The sequence below is a fragment of the Natrix helvetica genome (genome assembly GCF_964273705.1).
Source record: "Natrix helvetica genome assembly, chromosome: 1".
Classification (NCBI taxonomy): Eukaryota; Metazoa; Chordata; class Lepidosauria; order Squamata; family Natricidae; genus Natrix; species Natrix helvetica.
In genome coordinates this window covers 335415707-335435567 of record NC_138548.1, presented here as the reverse complement: position 1 = coordinate 335435567, position 19861 = coordinate 335415707, and the positions used below count along the sequence as shown (strand labels likewise).

At 38.6% G+C, this 19861-nt stretch overlaps 1 protein-coding gene across 6 annotated transcripts in view; it reads left to right on the top strand.

Moving 5' to 3' along the window:
- PTPRG (protein tyrosine phosphatase receptor type G) overlaps positions 1 to 19861 on the top strand; it is a 772027-nt gene that overhangs the window by 673730 nt on the left and 78436 nt on the right. For 3 of the 6 annotated variants that reach the window (XM_081935635.1, XM_081935638.1, XM_081935640.1), the window contains 2 exons: positions 8298 to 8430; positions 17602 to 17688. In XM_081935635.1, coding sequence (XP_081791761.1) covers positions 8298 to 8430; positions 17602 to 17688 — 220 coding nt within the window. The remainder of the gene's footprint in view (positions 1 to 8297; positions 8431 to 17601; positions 17689 to 19861) is intronic. The other 3 variants (XM_081935639.1, XM_081935637.1, XM_081935636.1) reach the window with 2 other exon arrangements.

The following is a 19861-nucleotide window of genomic DNA, read 5'->3' as shown; positions in this document are numbered from 1 at the left end:
AAGCTTTTCTATATATTTTACACATTTTTTAAAAACAATCTACAACAGGCTGCTTTTTTAGAGGTTTGCCTGTGATGGACCCATGTTGGGAGCAACTTCTCCAAGAATCTTTTAATGCACTTTGCTATGCTTTCTAAAATACTTCAGATTTAAAAACAAAGCAAAACAATTGTCACCCTGTCAACTGTCCAGTTGGAGAATCCGGAAAAAGAAACTCCTGGGACATTATTTTTACCAAGAGTATAAACTTTACTGAATAAACCACATTGGCCCAGAAGAAGCAAAACCAGCTCTGGGTTTCCCACTCAAAAGCAAACATAGTTCATTCCCCCTTTCCCTACTGGCCAGCCACAGTCCATTACGTCCACTGATCACTTCTGCTCATTTTGTTATGGTGAACCTGCCAGCCACACTGGGACACCTCCTCGGTGTGTCCTTGAAATGGAAGCAATGTCTCAGGGGAACTGAGGGATGCTTGGATGCCATTCCCCCAACCCTTTCACTGATATTCCATTCCACCCCCTCCCTTTCATTGCCAGGCTGTGAGCAAAGCAGAATGTAGATGAAAGTGGGTGTCAGTCTTGACACACCCATGCCCACCAATGTAAATGTCTCTGACTTTCTTTCAAGATGCATGTTTATGGTGTGTGTATGTATAGCCAGATAGGGATAGAAATATATACCTATTTGGGGATGCTCCATCTGGAATGCCAGCAAGCAACTTAGGCAACTGTTCTCCACTCTTCTCAAAGATGAAGCTCTCACAGCTGAGACCTATAAGCCAGGAACTCCCCATCCAAGTGCAAAGGAAAACTCCACTCCACACACATGTACATACTTTCCTGACGTTTGGAAGGATAAGACACATGGAAATGGCAGTAGGCCTCACATTGGTTGGCTGTCACTTTAAAGAACAATGAAAACATCTGTTAACAGCCTCTGAAAACAGGGAGGCAGTGGCGTTTCTCTCATCTAAAGAAGCCATCTCTTGATTTGACATTATACACTATTACATTATTCCATCTTCTCTTTTTTAAGGAAAGATAATGGAAGAAATGGTTGGACTACCTGAGATGGAGGCTATTTTATTCCTTTTCATTCAGCATTGAATAGAGGAAATGCAGCTTTTCTGCTCCTATTAGAGCTATCAGTGATGTTTGATATCATTGCCCCTAATCTCCCACTGGGAGGTGTAGATGATGGGCCATTGTAGTGGTTCCAGTCTTTCACTGGGTTTATTAGACAATGAGTTTTCAGACTCTTGACCACTACTATATATGATGCCATAGAGTTTAACTCTTTCCCCCATTTTTAACATTAATATGAATCTACTGGGGCAAGTAATGAATGGGTTTCGAGTCATCAATATTAAAGATAATCAGCTATATATCGCCAATCCAGATCAGACAGACAATGCAGCAAGGTCCTTACTTGATGTCCCAAGGCAGTAAGGAGACACATGGAACAAATCTAGTTAAAATTGAATCCCAGGAACATGGAGTTGCTACTGTCAAGGAAACATTTGGAGTCCTTTGTACAGATCCTTAGTAGAGGATCATTCCCCCTGAAAGCAGATCTGCAATTTGGGGATTTCTTGGATTTACAGACTCTATTCGATTGGCAGGGGTATCAAACATGGGGCAACATGTTATCATCACATGACTTATCGTGACCTTCCCCCCCTTTGCTAAACCAAGGGTGGGTGTGGCCAACCCGTGACGCATCCGGCCCGCGGGCTACAAGTTTGACACCCCTGAGGTAAAGTCTGAAGCCTGGACAGCTTTTGCCTTACTCTGGCTGGTCTACCAGCTGTGCTCTGTTAGACTGGGAGGTTCTAGTAAAAGTTACTCACACTATTACAGATTAGGACTGTTGCACTGAACTCTACTCAGGGCTGCTTTGAGTATGATCAAAGACATGGTGCTGATGGGAGAAGCCTGCAGCAGAATGGCAACCATATTATGTAGCTTTACATTGGTTGCTAGTGATTTTCTGAGGAAATTTCAAGATAACCCTAAAGCCTTATATGGTTTGGGCCCAGCTTACCTGCAGAATATTCTCCAAATAGAATCGGTTTTTCGTGTTCATTGAATTCAGAAGAGACGTTGTGATCACCTCTACAGAGCTTGTGAAAGAGAGCCAAAACCAGACTTTTTCAGAACTAGTCTCTTCCCCCTAGAACCGTGTGTCTTAAAAAGTGGTCTTTGTCTGACTTCTAAATGTCCATCAAAACTGGGATTTTCAGCAAACATTTGTGGATTGAAATTTTGGGCATGGAGATATTTTAATTGTTTTACACCAGGTTTAAGGAAGGGTTTTTCATTTATTGTTTTAAATTATTTATTGTTATTAACTACCTAGAGTTTATGAAAATGTTAGGATACAAACATTTTCTGTAAATAAGTAAGTAAGTCTTAGCTATTCATATAGCTCTTTGTTGCCACCTAAAATGAATCCAGGGATTTAGATCACATGCATACATACAAATAAATAAATTGAATAAATTGAGAGTCCCCTAAACTTAGTATTTTGTTTCCATCATATGGAATATTCTAAAGCTATTTTCTAAATGTAGAGACTTTATTCATTCTTAATCATTTAAACTCAGCTGTTTAGCAGAAGGTAGAAAAATATCGAGTGGGTCATGAATTTCTAACACTGTTCTCCTACTCATTTCATTCTACTGAGTGAAATGAAGGAATGAATGTATTTATCACATTAAGACATTTGGAACATTTCAGATTTCAAGCTTGAATAGCAATGCTGCTGCATTTTTATAATTCAAAAACCATAAAAGATTTATCATACATTCATAAAATCATACTTTTTAAAAACTACTCAGTGCCTTAATTACTTATAGCTTTAATCAAAATGATGATGTAAACCACCCAGATTCACTTAGGTGGAATGGGCAGTATAGAAATTTAATAAATAAATTTATGTGACTAAAGAATATAAACTTACTCACGTCTGATATCTTCTAGGCATTTTAGAATCAAGTCACCTTGATCTCAGACATTGCAGCTAATAATAAGAGAATGTACAGCAAAACATTTGGAGTGTATTATATTTCTGGTCTACACTTCCTTAAGGTGTTTTCATATTTTTACCTGCTGGCACATTTAAGAAAATTATCAGTAATTAAGGTTTCAACTTGTATTGCTTTGGACCAGATGTTGTCTTTAGTCTGTGCAAATAAACAGAGCATATTACAAACACCAGTCTGTGCTACAGATGATAAACCGACCTTTGGGAATGACTAATGTAATTATAAAGTGAACAAATTGTGAGCTAACTTGAATTATAGGAATAAAGGTAAAGATCACAGTAATGATATTTGGAAGACCCTTCACAATGGTTTGACTACCATTAATAAAACATTACTTAATCTTTTAATCTGCAGGGCTTTTTAAGACATCACATCCTCCATTATTAGGTATTGTCTGCTAATGGCTAATATCTCCTTCATTTGTCTCTTCCATATTCTAGTCATCCTCTCATCAAATCCTATTCTGCTGCATATTTTGTATTGCTTTATTAGCCAACTTTTTAAACTTAGGGCATGTTTATAGCAGGAAATATGTGGATTCTGTTTGAAATTATATTGCCGACAATGTAATTAATACAAAAATCAGGTTTCTGGGCTGGTGTCATAAAGTAAACTCTTTACTAGCACAACTGTTTTAATCTGAACTATTTATGAAAATCATCCTCTCTTCCAAATTCATTGTTTATATGACTATGTTCAATATTTACTTTGATTTTAACTTTACCAGAGTAATCGTTACCAGAGTAAGGTCCTACGATTAGGCAAGAAAAACGAAATGTGCAGGTACAGTATAGGTGGTACCTTGCTCAACAGTAGTAACTGTGAGAGAGATCTTGGAATCCTAGTGGACAACCATTTAAATATGAGCCAGCAGTGTGCAGCAGCTGCCAAAAAAGCCAACACAGTCCTAGGCTACATAAACAGAGGGATAGAATCAAGATCACGTGAAGTGTTAATACCACTTTATAATGCCTTGGTAAGGCCACACTTGGAATAATGCATTCAGTTTTGGTCACCACGATGTAGAAAAGATGTGGAGACTCTAGAAAGAGTGCAGAGAAGAGCAACAAAGATGATTAGGGTACTGGAGACCAAAACATATGAAGAACAGTTGCAGGAACTGGGTATGTCTAGTTTAATAGAAAGAAGGACTAGGGGAGACATGATAGCAGGGTTCCAATATCTCAGGGGTTGCCACAAAGAAGAGGGAGTCAAACTATTTTCAGAGGCACCTGAGGGTAGAACAAGAAGCAATGGGTGGAAACTAATCAAGGAGAGTAGCAACTTAGAACTGAGGAGAAATTTCCTGACAGTTAGAACAATTGATCAGTGGAACAGCTTGCCTCCAGAAGTTGTGAATGCCCCAACACTGGAAGTCTTTAAGAAGATGTTGGATAGCCATTTGTCTGAAACGGTATAGGGTTTCCTGCCTAGGCAGGGGGTTGGACTAGAAGACCTCCAAGGTCCCTTCCAACTCTACTATTGTATTGTATTGTATTTTTATTTTAAGGACCTTCTAATAAGGTCCTAATAAGAAATACTTAACATTGCATTTAATTTCGACCTGGATGACAATAATAAGGACGATGATAAAGTTACTTACATCCTATGCTCTTTTTGTGTTGCCGACAATTGATAATCTCCTAGCACTGTCTTTTCTTTCCACCTAGCCTATGACCTTTGGATAACAGGCCCTAATAGGTACACTTCCTTCCATTGGCCAGGAGACACTAAAACCACAGTCTTGCTTGGCAAAGATTGTGGCCATGAAGACTCTGCTGTGTATTTACTCATAATCACATTCTTTTTCCAAACCTCTCTTGCAAAGCTGACTAACATTCTCCCTGATGTTTCTTACCAAATCATTCACTCAAAATCATCTGACTTCACAAAGCTTTGTAATTTTTAACTGAATATGTTATTTACTTTCAGAGTTGGTGGTGTTTTTTTTTCTTTTAGTATTTGCTTATTCTACTTAGGTTTTCTTTTCACTGATTTTAATATTGCACAGGTAGTCTTCAACTTACGACCGCCATGGAGCCCAAAATTTATGTTGCTAAGTGAGACATTTATTAAGGGAGTTTTGTCCCATTTTATGATCTTTCTTGCCACGGTTGTTAAGTGAATCATTGCCGTTGTTAAGCTGGTAACATGACTACAAAGTGAATCCAGCTTCCCATTGCTTGTCAGAAGGTCCCAAAAGGTGACAGCATGACTCTTGCAACGGTCATAAATATGGCTCAGTTATCAAGTGGCTGACTTTTGGTCACATAACCAGCGGGATGCGGCAATGGCTGTAGGTGTGAAAAACCGCCACAACTCACTTTTTCCAGTGCTGTTCTAACTTTGAACGGAGTCTAAATGCACTGTTGTAAGTCAAGGACTACCTGTATTCGTTTTAATTATTGTCTGCTCTGAGTAACAATTACATGATTTTTATTATTATAAAAGCATTAATATATAATAAGCAGATTGCAATGTTGTTTTCTGTTTCTGCTTGGTCTGTATATCCTTCTTTTCATAAATGAACAACTATATTTCTCTGCTAAGATTTTCTGTGTTTGAAAACAAAATCGAAAATCACAAGCAGTCATGGGATAAGATTTCACAATACAATTAACTAATGTTTCAATAAAGTTTTATATGTGGGTAAAGCTGTATAAATTTAAGAGAGTGAGGTGGGTCTCTTGGTTTAAGGTAAAGTCCAGCTGAGCCCATGGCTTGTGATTCTATATCATATGCATTCCCATGGGTACAAAGAGGCATATTTTACATGTGTTGCATTATAGCAATTACTTCTAGCATAAAAATGTGCTCTTGTGCCTAATTGATTCTCCAGGTAAAATGAAACTTGATTTGGGGGTTCTGCATCTCAGTTTGTGAAATTAGTTTATTATGTATAATTATAATTATTTATTATTTATAATTATTATGCACTGACTATTATTATTGTTGTTGTTGTTATTATTATTATTATTATTTAGTCTTCACATTTACTTTACTGACATACTAATGAAGAGACGTAGAGGATTTGCAAAAGTGATTGCTGTGGATATTGCTGTTCTTCTCATTGTTCCTCATACTTTCCTCTTATTATTTCTTTATTATGTCCTTCTTTTGAACCATCTAGTGGAGTGAAAAGAGGGTTTGTCCTGGAACCGAGTTTGGTTGGTTTAAAAAAACCAGATCACTTGATCAACTTGCTGGCAAATGTGGGCAGGAGACTGTATTTTTGCATCAGGTGCCCCAGCTGAAATTATTAATGCTGTATCTTGTAAATTCATTTATGTCCTGTCCATGTTCCCTGTGATATCAATTTCACAAGATAAAAATTGCAAATCACTGAATGTCATATTTACATTCAGTGTGATGCATATTTATTAAGATTTAAAGTGGAAGGTAAACTGGTCTTATATATGCATAAATACACACACACACACACACACACACACACACACACACACACACACACACACATATATATATATATATATATATATATATATATATATATATACGCGCACGCACGCACACACACACACACACACACAAACATATAAAGTTTCTGTTCTGACCTAGGCCTGATACAGTAAAAAGCACATGCTTAGTCCCAAAAACCCTCTTTTTATTTCAAAGGCTGTGAATTATGTTCATTCGCAGCCCATAATGAGTCCCAAATAGTTGGAAAGAGTCCTACAGTAGGTTGCCAAAGTCCTTTGGGATAAGGCTGATAAGCACCCACCTTTATCTTCCTTGAAACGCTGCCAAAGACTTAATTGGCAATTAGCTTGGGCAGGGCCACATGGAGCAAAGAGTCAAAATGGAGCTTCAGAAGGTAAACTGACCAGTATGAACCATGTTGCTTTCTGCAATGGCTCATGTGCCTTTGCTCCTCCTTTATGTCCTATGGGAGGGGCCAATCACCTCCAAGCCTTACACCCAAGTCGTCCCTTCTGTCTTAATTGTTCTTGCCTTATGGCAGCTCTGTGCATGCATGCACTGGGAACAAGGGGAGCCTGTTCCTCTGCCTCCCTGCTGTCCGACTCTGGAGGCTCCGGAGGGAGCATATAACTCTCAGATGGTCCTGGCCCCATCTCTGCCTCTGATGCAGAGACCTCGTCTGAGCCTTCCCCATACTCCAGGACTGGCCCATGTTCCTCCCCAACCTCCTTGCTGTCCGACTCTGCTGCCAGCTCTGCAGGAGGACCACAACAGTTTCTTATCCTTAAAGAGGTGCCTTATTGGCCAAAAACACCAAGATATTAAGCAGTACATTTGTGGCTGTTAAACTAATTCATCAAATGAGGCTGGAGGAGAAAGCCCATTGATAAATACTATAGACTTTTCTCCTAGTTCTTGCAGTTTTCTTGGCAATATTTCCAGATGTGGCTTGTCCTTACCTCCTGTCTAAGGCTGAAAGAGAAGGACTAACCCAAGATCACCCAACTGTAATAAAATGGTTGTAAAATCAGATGCATTCACCTGTTGGCTTGTTTTACAATTGCTTTGACTTATAACAGAAATTCCAGTCCAAATTGTAGTTGTGAGTCAAGGAGTACCTGTTTGTTTGCTTGCTTGCTTGCTCGCTTGCTTGTTTAAGCACAAAATGATGGCTTCAGTGCTTCTAACAAATCTAAGACATTCCAATTGTGTTTAAACAGTGTTGCATTTTTATCCATGCCAAGAACTATGGAAATGAGTCATTGGCAGGCAGTGCCTTCCTGTTGGTCAAATGTTGCCTCCAGTGAATCAGATCCTTCCCACTTGTAAAATGTTGAAGAAGCCCCTTTGGAGCAGGCCTTCAAAAACATCCAGACCAGGGACAGTTTCTTCATTGTGGAGAAGTTTTAAGAAGCAAAACGGGTAACACCTCATAACACCTCTGCCTGTTTTCCAGTGAAGTTGTCCTTGAAAGTTTGTGTTCACCATAATTTCCAGATTTTACCAAACACTCCTCTGAACATCTCTCTTTGATCTGTAGGACAAAGTAGATGTTTTAAAAGTAATCTATCCTCTAATTTGCCTATGTTGGTTTAAGGATGTATCCTCAGCCAGAAGGAAATGTACAAGCCATAAATCTGTGGGAATTCTTCACTGAATGGATCCCAGCCTTACTGGGCTGCACTCCACACCCAGCTCAGCTTCTCTTCTGGGCTGTGTATAGAATGGCAAAACGTTAGTGTTGTTTACTTATCACAGTTTCTTCATAATGACCTATTTTGTTGTTGCTCTTTGCTTTATTGTACAGCAGACAAGAATATTTCCAGCATGACCAACAGACCCACTCGTGGCAAAATGGAATGGATCATTCCTCTCATTGTGGTCTCAGCCTTGACATTTGTGTGCCTAATCCTTCTTATTGCTGTGCTAGTTTACTGGAGGTGAGCCTTTCTAAATAATCTCGATTATACGATGGTAAATGTTTTAGTCACTTTATTCTCTCCAGGCTATTTCCTATTTTGTCATGAGAAAAAAAAAAAAAGAAAACCTTTGACAATCAGCTATTTATGTACAGCTCAACAATTTTATGTCATGAAAATGATACATGGAAAAGCCATCGCCTTTGTATGTAGATGACTCCAGCATCAAGGAATATCTAAGGAAGTCCTCCATTACCTGAGACCCTGGACCAGTAATTCCAAATCTTGCTTCTTGGATCTGTTAGGCTTTAGCTTCCATCATTGCTGAGTAACAGTTGGTGGGTTACTGGAGCTGGGGCTTAACAGTTTGGGAGAACATAAAGATAGAGAAAAATTCATTTTAATGCTGCATGTAATTGGGTGGTCCAAGATATCTAGGATCACTGTAAACTATGTCGGCTTTCATTTCATAAGATGACATTATATACAACAGTCACTCTTATCGTGTGGTCCGTGGACCCCTGCGGGGCCACGATGTCATCACAAGGGGCTTGTGAAGGCTTGAAGAAATGTTATGATTTAAATCTTACGTTTTGGTGGTCTGTGCCCACTGTCCGTGGCCACAAAAGCTACTTAAAGGGGTCCATGGTGAAGAAAAGGTTAAGAACCACTGATCTCCAACAACATTCATAAGTGGTTTACTCCAGAATAAATCCCAGGTGAGATAGCTTTTTAGTTATTTGCAATTGATCTATGACTGCATCACCAAACAATGCAAGAAGTACTGACTGTATTATAACATTGGTAACCGTCACTTTAAAAAAAGAGCATTTTAAAATATATAGAATAAATCTAATAACAGGACTATTACCCCCTTACTGAGTTTCCATTAACAGAAATAGCAGGAGAGTCTCCCATGGCTACAAAACACAAATGCATCATCACACCCACATACACACTTCCTACTCAACTACCATGGATTTTTACTAAGTTAACTGAAACTAAATATGATGATTTTAAGACTGGAAAAGGTCAGGAGAAGGTATTTAGGACAAAATGAGAAATAAACAATATAGGTGAATGTTAAGGAAAATGTTGATTAGGGTTCAGGTTTCTGCTTCCTCTTTGGTTTGATTGCATCATTTCTCACACATACCTGACACAGTCCCTAAGATCAAATTTAGTAGTTAAAGGCACCAGGCTAAAAATCACAAGATGGTGCATCTTGGGTATCAAAGCTACTCTCTCAGCTCAACTCACGCCACAAGGTTATTCTTGTGGGGGAAAGAGGATGAGGAGAAAGGAGCATTAAGTATGTTCATCGCCTTCGAGTTATTTTTAAAAATAGGATAAAACATAACTTTAAAATGTTTGCATCCAAATGCTGAGTTGTACTCAGAAATACCAGAACAAGCTTCTGTGGGCCATATTTTGTATCTTCTCCTCTCCTCTGATGCAGCCATTTCCTTTAACTGCAGTTTGCCACGATACTCAAACATTCTAACCGTTGTTATATCTTGACTAATATCTACTGAAATTAGTTTTAGTTTCAAAACAGAAGCAAAGGCTCAAGCACCAGGCTCAAAGTTGACTCAGCCTTCCGTTCTTCCAAGGTGGGTAAAATGAGGACCCAGATTGTTGGGATAAATAGGCTGACTCTGTAAACCACTTAGAGAGGGCTGTGAAGCGTTATATAAATCTAAGGGCTATGTGATATTGCTATCTCACAATATTTCCAGAGAAAGAAGTGAAGATGAGTCTATGAGTTAAACCCTGCACTACTTCCTTCTTGTAACTCTCACTCATTCTTTAATATCGTGCCTGAATAGTCATTGATATTTGGTATATGTTTGTTAGCCCAGAGGATAAATGGCAGCCATCGCAAGACACTCAGAGGTAAATGGTAAGTGCGTAAGGATCCATTCTAAGAAGGATCACATTGACATTCATATTTCTGATTACATCAGGCTGTGATTTATATAATGAGCCTGATTTTTCTTTGGTTTCCTTTTCATCCTTGAGAAAAATCAGTAGTAAGCATCTCCTTTAAATGATGGGGTTTCTTCTTCTTCTTATGGTTCTGTGGTTTTATTATTCTCATGAGCTGCTCAGAGTTGCCCTTTAAGGCCACCTAGAACTTTTAAACAATTTTACTTTACTTGTATTATTTTAGACTTGAATTAGGAAGTCAGAGGCAAAAATGTGACATAAAAGACAACTTGTAAAGTGATGGAGATGAGTTGAGGTGAACATTTTGCCTCTCAAAAGGAAGCAGAACATCAAGAGGAGTCCTGACTCCATCATAACTGAAAACAAGAACACTTCTTATGTGGATATAACTGGGAGATAGATATATACGTGCATGGATATGTGCCTTATTGTTATTGTTAAAATCATTATCAACTGTCCAATACACAATTATCTGGGTGGATTCTAAATTCATTTAAACCCCTATTTCTTAAAGGGAAATAAAAGCTGTATAGTCATCCAACTAATAGCAATTGATTAATAAATAAATGTCCAATCCAGGCACCAATAGAATCTATGCTTCTTGGGGATTAAAATGTTATGTCTCTAGTATTACTGATGGTTTCCCAACTTACCTGAAAACATTCTATAACCAAAATTCTGGATTGATGACCAGTAAAATGAAAAAACAGCAATTAATTTTAAATATTTATCTACTGTTCATAAAAAAATTACAAAGAGAAGCAAGATGGCCCGAAATGCTTCCCCATAACTGAATTTCTCCTGCTCTTCTTTGTTTCTTTGTCTTTTGACTATTTATGCTCTATGCTATCTTCAATCTAAATAGTTGAACAAAAAGAAAGCAAGATAATACAGGTTAGTCCTCGACTTACGAGCGCAATTGGGACCAGAATTTCCTTTGCTAAGCAAAGGGGTTCTTAAGTGAGTCGTGCCTGATTTTATGACCCTTTTTGCCACGGTTGTTAAGAAAACCATAGTGGTTCAATGAAACCCACTGTCACTAAGTGAATATGATATCCCCCATTGACGTTGCTTGTCGGAATCCAGCTGGCAATCATGTGACCCCCAAATGCTTCAAATGACTAACATTGGGTTATACTTACACACCATTGTAATGATTAAGGGTGGTGCGGTGGCCTAGAGGTGGAGCTCTCACCTCACAATCAGGAGGCTGTGAGTTCACTCCTAGATAGAGGCAGATATTTCTCTCTCTGGGCACATTGAGACTATATCTGCTGAATAAAACTCCACATTGGCCACAGGAAGGGCATCCGGCCAGTAAACGCTCAGCTGCATTCAGTTGCTCAGACTTCACCTTGCAAGGGGCTACGGGATCGTTAAAAGAGGATGATGATTGTAGTGATTAATATTAAAGGGCAATTTTCCTTGTTTTCTTTTTTAATTGAAAGTTGGTGTTATTGTACTAACCGAGGTCTTATTTTCCTCTTGGAATACCTGATCATTTTAGAGACAAAGGATCTGAGTCTTTTATTTCATTTCAGTTCTTCATGGTTATTATTTGGAATATTAGTTAGAAAATTACAGTTCTGCACTCTGAAACAGCAGAGGTCTTATCCTTTGTGTGCCATCCTTTTAGAAATTGTGAACATTATTATCCTATCACACATCCCATCTTCTCTTCAGAAGGCTAAACATGCCCACCTCTTTCCATTTTGCTTTATAGAACTTTGTTGCAACTCTAATGATCGCTGCAATCTTGTATCCAATTTGGAATGTGGTACTCCAAATTGGATACAAGATTGGAGAGGCAGCATGATCAATGCACCACAAAATTGCTTCTAAAATTTGTAAACTATACTTCTGTTGATGCAGCCTATCACCAGAATTGGATTTCATTCAGTGACTATGAGAACCGGCTGGCTGGATAACTGGCAGTGTCATTATAGCAGCACACCTACTGTGCCGTCCACAACTCTTTACATGTAATCCTTATTTGAGGTATTTTTGTTTCCAACACGTCACTGTGAAATTTGATTTTATTTCATCAAGTTTATTGGCCGCCTGTCTTGGGGTTCAGGAGACTCTTGAGATACAAACCAACTTAGGCCAGAAATCCATAATCATGTAGATATCTTAGACCATGACCTTAGAAGCCGAACGTTTGCCATTGATAGCATATGCATACTGTCATGTCACAGGTTGATCATAGTATTCTGGAGAGACGTAACTGGGAAGATGTCTTTTGATTGACACAAAATAACAAGGATCTTATATCTCAGATTGGTATTCCTATGTGTCTTTAAAACATCAAAGAGGAAAAAAATTACAGGTTCACACATTTGGTGAAGCTGTTGGATGAGGTCACCAGAAAGCATGGAGCTGGGTATCATCAATATGCAAAACATTGTGTATCTTGACCCCAAGCCAACCTAGTGACACTTTCAAGATTATGTTGCAGTGCCTGAAGATTGTTGGGATCTGGATATAGAATAAAATAGGATAGGGTAGGGTAGGGTAGGGTAGGTTAGGTTAGGGTAGGATAGGATAGGATAGGATAGGATAGGATAGGATAGGATAGGATAGGATAGGATAGAATTCCTTATTGGCCAAGTGTGATTGGACACACAAGGAATTTGTCTTGGTGCACATGCTCTCAGTGTACATAAAAGAAAAGATACATTTGTCAATATAGAGAGGATAAGCTTAGACTCATCTCTAGATAGCAAATGCCAATGGTGTTAAGCAAGCCAATGGTTCCTTATGGGTGCAGTTATGTCAAAAACTGGAAGTAAATGCCAGTATTTGGTAAAACCATCATAAAACTTGAGTCACATGACCATAGGATGCTGCTAATGGATGCAGCCCAGTTGCCAACTGCTATGACATGACTCTGGAGGAGCAGCCATTGAACTTTCAAACCTGGGTCACAGCTACCCCTTGGGGAGGTCTGTTGTAACTTCAGATGGGTTTAAGGAATAGGTCATAAGACAATGGCTATCTGGTTGCGCTATACATTATGCTCAATAATAAACTGTGGGCCACAAACCAGAAAAGCCAAGTTCACACATTATGCTAGGCCTAATTCAAATAAAATACATTATTGTTTAGGATTGTGTCTTTCTGTACATGTGCAACTGTCATTACAAACTTATTTTTAGAGGCAAAGTCAACATTGCTTTCATTACATTTTTTTAGCAGTTCTTTCTAAACAGAGTTTGACTCAGCTGGGAGAGAGGGGACAGAAGTATAAAAATAGGAAGAGGCAATTAACATTTTAGTTTTCAAACAACAGCAACTCTTAAATGGAAAATAAATTACAGCCACTCCTGACTTCCAGCGAGTAAGGAAATTAATTCACATTTCCAGCTGCAAAGGTTTCTGATTTGCACCCCTACTTGGTTACTGCAAATCATCTTTTAATTATTCTAGCCCATCTAGCTTGATATCTGAAATTGTAATATTCCATTATATATTTTACATACCTTGGTATGTTTAGATACACAGGGGAACGTGCTTAGCTTCGGTATAACCATTACTTAAAAAAAAAAAGAACTGAGAAAGTCAGTAGGAGTTATTAGATGTTAGTAGTGGCTTTTAAGAAATATAGTACGTTTCCCTCTGTGGTGTTACAACATACTTCACAAAGTACAAGGCAGGCTGCTTTAGAGGGCATCTAGCAATTTAGCCTATGTGGTAACATCTTGTAGCTGAGTTATTTTCAGCCTCCTTTCCACTTATACTACAAGCAGTCCTTGATTTGCAGATCATTCTGTGACTACGCCTGATTTTATAACTTTTTCTACTGCAATTGTTATGCGAACACAGTAGAAATAAAGCAAATGCTGTGGGTCATTAAGTGAACATTGTGGTCATTAAGTGTGCCTGCAATGGGTGGGTTTTGCCCACAATGGACAGTTTTCGCTAGAAACAGAAGTAACTGTGGGACACTTATATCCGTAAATATAAGCTGGTTGCCAAGCATCCAAGCACTGACCATGAGGGGTGGAGATAATCATCAGAATTAATGTCTGGGTCACAAATACCCCTTTTTCAGAGTGTAAGCAACCAGTCATAAGTCGAGGAATACTGTATCAGATTACTTGTGTTCAGGAAACCAGTAGCTAACTGCACAAGGCTGTTTTCAGACTTAAAGGAAACATTCTCTTGAAAGCTTTTTAAACATGTTGTAATAATTAAAAATAATTAATTAAATATTTAAATTAATTTAATAATTTAATAAACAGGGACACGGTGGCTCAGTGGCTAAGATGCTGAGCTTGTCGATCAGAAAGGTTGGCAGTTCAACAGTTCAAATCCCTAGCACTGTGTAACGGAGTGAGCTCCCATTACTTGTCGCAGCTTCTGCGAACCTAGCAGTTCGAAAGCATGTAAAAATGCAAGTAGAAAAATAGGAACCACCTTTGGTGGGAAGGTAACAGCGTTCCGTGCGCCATTGGTGTTGAGTCATGCCAGCCACATGAACTACAGAGACGTCTTCGGACAGCACTGGCTCTTCGGCTTTGAAACGGAGATGAGCACTGCCCCCTAGAGTTGGGAATGACTAGCACATATGTGTGAGGGGAACCTTTGCCTTTACCTAGTAATTAAAGCCATTTTTGTTAGGGAAGAGATTCAAGAATAGGAATGCCATACATACTATGCTGGCATTGTTTAGGTGTTATAGTAACTGACTCACGTGGCTAAATTAGCTCTGACATGCTACTTCGCATTATTTTGTGCAGAGCAACGCAGCCTCATTTAAATTTTATCCCTCCCCTCCCCATTCCTAAAAGGTTGCTTCAAAAGAGAACAGTGCCAAGATAGAGTGCGCTACCTATAAGCCATTTTCTGTTAGGGTTCCAAATAGCATCCAAAATTAAATCAGAGTCCAAGGCAAAGTACTGCTCAAAGTTCCAATTTATTAAGAGAGCCATGTTGGCACATCTGGGAAAACCCAAATCTGAAGCGTCTCGGTTTTCCCCACCCAGGTTAAAGTTCATGATTTTGCCCTCACACCCACAAGTCCATCACATGGTCCAATCTTCCACTGCCATGCTGTCAGTTCCACCCATCCAGTTCCGGTCAGGTGCAGAGGTGCAGAGACAAAGGATGACCTTGGCATTCTAGAAAGGAATTTTATTTTGGCTACATAGCATTTTACTCTGTACTATCCTACCTCCCAATTCCCCACTATAGAAACAGCATAGTAGAATATTAGAAAGTGTGGCAGGCCAAAGATCCAAAAGGAACATGGCCTGACATTTTCATTACAATATCAAGTCACAAAATAACATGCAAGTACTGTAACATCCATAAGGAAAATGGGAGAAATACTCTGAACATAAACAACCCATGTAAGAGTAATTTTTCAGAAGTGTGTATGTAAAATTTGTTTTTCATTACTGATGACATTCTTCAGAGTTGGGCCTACAGCAGCCAAGGCCATGAACTGTCCGTTTTGTAGAAGAACATGGTAACATTTCATTTCTTAAGGCTTCCATTTCCTAAGGCTTATCCAATTACTTAAAGAGTATCATTTTTAAAATAGGCGAGACCCTGTTTATCAAACTTCCTAGATTAAAAAGAAACCAAACCAATGAAGCCCGGCCTGTGCAACTCATCTACAGTTTCCCAAAGATATTCCAATTCCATGTCCTATCCGTTGTGGAGATGTATTCTATAGATTATCAGAATGTACAGGTGCTGAAAAGAAAATAGTCTGAAATGAAATTATCCAAAAGCATATGGACTAATATTCTAAAAAATACCATCAGTCCTTGACCTGGAGTTTATGAGCACGTGGAGAGATAGCTGACTTTCAGTAGTTGTGTCACGGAGTAATATGTGCTGGATTTATGGATTTCTTCAGAGGAGAGAATCTGAGTATCTTGTTTGCTTGTTTGTTTATTCATTTTTATCCCCCCCCCCCCCAATCTGCCTGATACTCACTCCAACTAGCTTTATTTATTCTTCTATTTAAACTCTGTACTTTGGGCTAATCCAGTTGTGCCACTGCTTCTTAATGTCCTTTCCTGTCACGCTCTAGGCATTTTCCAATTTAATGTCAGTATGGATATGGTTTTTATTTTCTTAAACAAATATTTTGTGGAAACTAAAGAAGCTTTTCTGTATTCTGATGAACTGTCCTATGTATCCCCCTCCCAACTATGAAATCAGAAGCCCCGATCTCTTCTATCGTATTCCTCTCTTTTTCATCTTTTGAGATACAGCCAATCTCAAATTCTAACAAAAGGTAGATCCTCCCCAGTTTTTCATTCATGAGAACCTCTGATTTCAGATCTATGGAAAGAAACTAGAGAGCCAAGTAAAAGGCTGTATGATATTTTCATTATTATTATTAATATATATATATATATATATATATAAATCAGAGCTTGTGAAATATAAAACATATAAAGAACGGTTTCTGGAATTGTGTATGTCTAGTTTAATGAGAAGAAGGACAAGGGGTGACATGATAGCAGTGTTCCAATATCTCAGTGGCTGCCCTCAAAAAGAGGGAGTTAAGCTATTTTCCAAGGCACCTGAGGGTAGAACAAGAAGCAATGGGTGGAAACTAATCAAAGAGAGAAGCAACTTAGAACTGAGGAGAAATTTCCTGACAGTTAGAAAAATTAATCAGTGGAGTAACTTGCCTCCAGAACTACCAACACTGGAAGATTTTAAGAAGAGTTTGGATAACCATTTGTCTGAAATGGTATAGGGCTGTGATGGTGAACCTGTGGCACATCTGCCACAGGTGGCATGCAGAGCCGTTTCTGAGGACACACGAGGCATTGCCTTGTCAGCTCCAGCGCACATGCACCAGCTGATTTTCGGCTGTTTTTCGCCCTCCGGATGCTTCCCTGAACTTTCAGTTCTATTCCCGAACTTCCACTTTGTGCATTGGGTGGTTTTTCGCTCTCCAAAGGTTCAGGAAAGCCTCCTGAAGCCTCCGGAAGGAGAAAAACAGGCAAAAAGATTAGCCATCACTGGTATAGGGTTCCCTGCCTAATCAGGAGATTGGACTAGAAGACCTCCAGGATCCCTTCCAACCCTGTTATTCTAAGTATAATTAGCCCTTGGGGGCGGGTACTGGCAAAGAAGGTTGTTTAGAGAAAAATAGCATAGCAATTTGGGTCAATTCAGTTAGATAACATTTCTGCATTACTCTTGAGGTTATATCACATGAATTCTGTTTATAAGCTTTATACTATACTTTTTTTGTCTCTCTCTGTTTAGAAGGTGTAACAAAATAAAGTCCAAGGGCTCACCCCAATATTTCCATGAAGTGTCTTCTTCTCAAGACAGAGGAAAGAAGGGGAACAGGTGAGGGAAGTTAAGATAAAATGGGTGGATTTTACATTGGCTTTTTTTCCTGTAAAATTGATGCTTTTGTTTTAAAAAAAAGCCTTATTGTAAAGCTTTGACAAAAGAATGTTGATTTCAACCAATGAGCAAATTTAGACTAGCAGTAGCTACGTTGGATATAAAACAATTACGTCGGAAGCAAAATTGCTTCACATACAACAGGCTTGACTTACAACCACAATTGAGCTCAAAATTTCCATTGCTAAGCAAGATGGTTGTTAAGTGAATGTTGCCCCATTTTATGACCCTTCTGGCAACAGTTGCTAAGTGAATCACAGCAATTGTTAAATTAGTAACACGGTTGTAAAGGGAATCTGGTTTTCCCATTGGCTGGGAAGATGATCACATGACCCTGGTATGCTGCAACTGTCATAAATACGAGTCAATTGCTAAGTGTCCAAATTTTGATCACATGACCATGGGAATGCTGAAATGGTCGTAAGTGTGAAAAACAGTCGTAAGTTATTTTTTTCAGTGGTGCTATAACTTCAAATGGTCCCTAAACAAATGATTGTAAGTCAAGGACTACCGGTATAGTAGGGTGGTAGAATAGAGGATTTGAATGAGATGTTTTGCAAAGCTTATTAGTGGTAAGAAACCTTTTCTTTAAAATGTTAAGGCAGTTATGTCTCTTGCTAGAGACCCACAGCTTCAAAGGCAACCCAGGATATCTACACTATATTGCCAAAAGTATTCGCTCACCCATCCACATAATCAGAAGCAGTTGTGAGCGAATACTTTTGGCAATATAGTGTATATTTATACAAAACAATGCTGCTGCAGTGATTGTCAGCAACACAATGCTGTGATACACACTCATATTTATAGAGATAAGCAGAGCTGACTTTTGAAGCATGAGCTTGAGCCAAGGTAGAGTTTTAGCAATTTGAAGAATCTTCCTTGGTCCTAACATGTAAAGTACTTTTTAAAGTGCTTCTCATAGTATAGTCCTATGCATTTTGAATTAAATGGTATTTCTTTAAATGTAGTCCTTACATTTTAGAAGATTTATCATTAATGCTAAGCAGATTTTGTTAAAAATTTGCAACTAAGAGTAGAACGATTATATTTTGCTCCTGTTGCGGTTATATTGTTATTAATTCTCTTCCAAATTGGATTGCATTTTATGGTTAAGTATTTTTATATGCATTTTGTGGCCATTACAATATGCATTTTATATGCATTTTCACATCTTTTTTTATGTCAAAAACTGCATTGCACTGATTCATGTCTGAATTCAGCTTACTTATTTTTTAATATCCCTAGCAGTAGTGAAGTCAATGTTTATTACAAGACAAAGGAGGCCTAGAATTACTGTTATTTATTAAAACTCCATGACATCCTTGTTAGCACACTGAGCAAGGCTGGATTGAATGTCTATGCAGTGAATTCATTAGATCCATGGGGAGCCAGGAATCCCATCAATAATTTCTTATCAAAATGGATTGAAGGATCGTCATAAGGAGTGCACTGGGTCAGAATCAGCACTAGTAATCTTCCATTAAATGAGACTTTCATTAAGACTTGGTTGTTACAACATTGTAAAAAGAAATAGCCACTACTATAAAAGACATGCAAAATGACATAGAGAAGTAGGCTGAAAATAACATAACTATTTAACAAAAACAAATCTAAGTTTCTTTATTTGTGAAATAAAAATTAAGCACACAAGTTTAGGATGGAAAATATCTGGCTTTGATAATACTCCTAGTACTTTAGAACAGCGGCCTTCAACTTTTTTGGGCATCAGGGACCGGTTCCGGGGAGAGAGTTTTTCCGCAGGCCAAAGAAGACGTGGTTTCACATGCTGCCTGCTTCCCGCGGATGAGGCTTCACTTGTCTGCGAAGGTTTCTGGCATGCCACGGCCCAGTGCCAGTCCATGGACTGCAGGTTGAGGACCCCCGATTTAGAAAAGAGATCTTGGATTAATAGTTGACTGCAAATTAAATATGAGTTAGCAATGTGATATAGATAGTGAAAAATGCTCGTAGTTTACATGAACAGAAGTCTCAAAGGTGCTTTTTTTTCCCCAAGAGGCCACTGGACTGTTTTTTCCTTGAGGAGGAAGAAGAAAATGTGTTGCTTCTCATTCAAGAAACTCTATCAGTTCTGATGATGGAGGGATGGAAG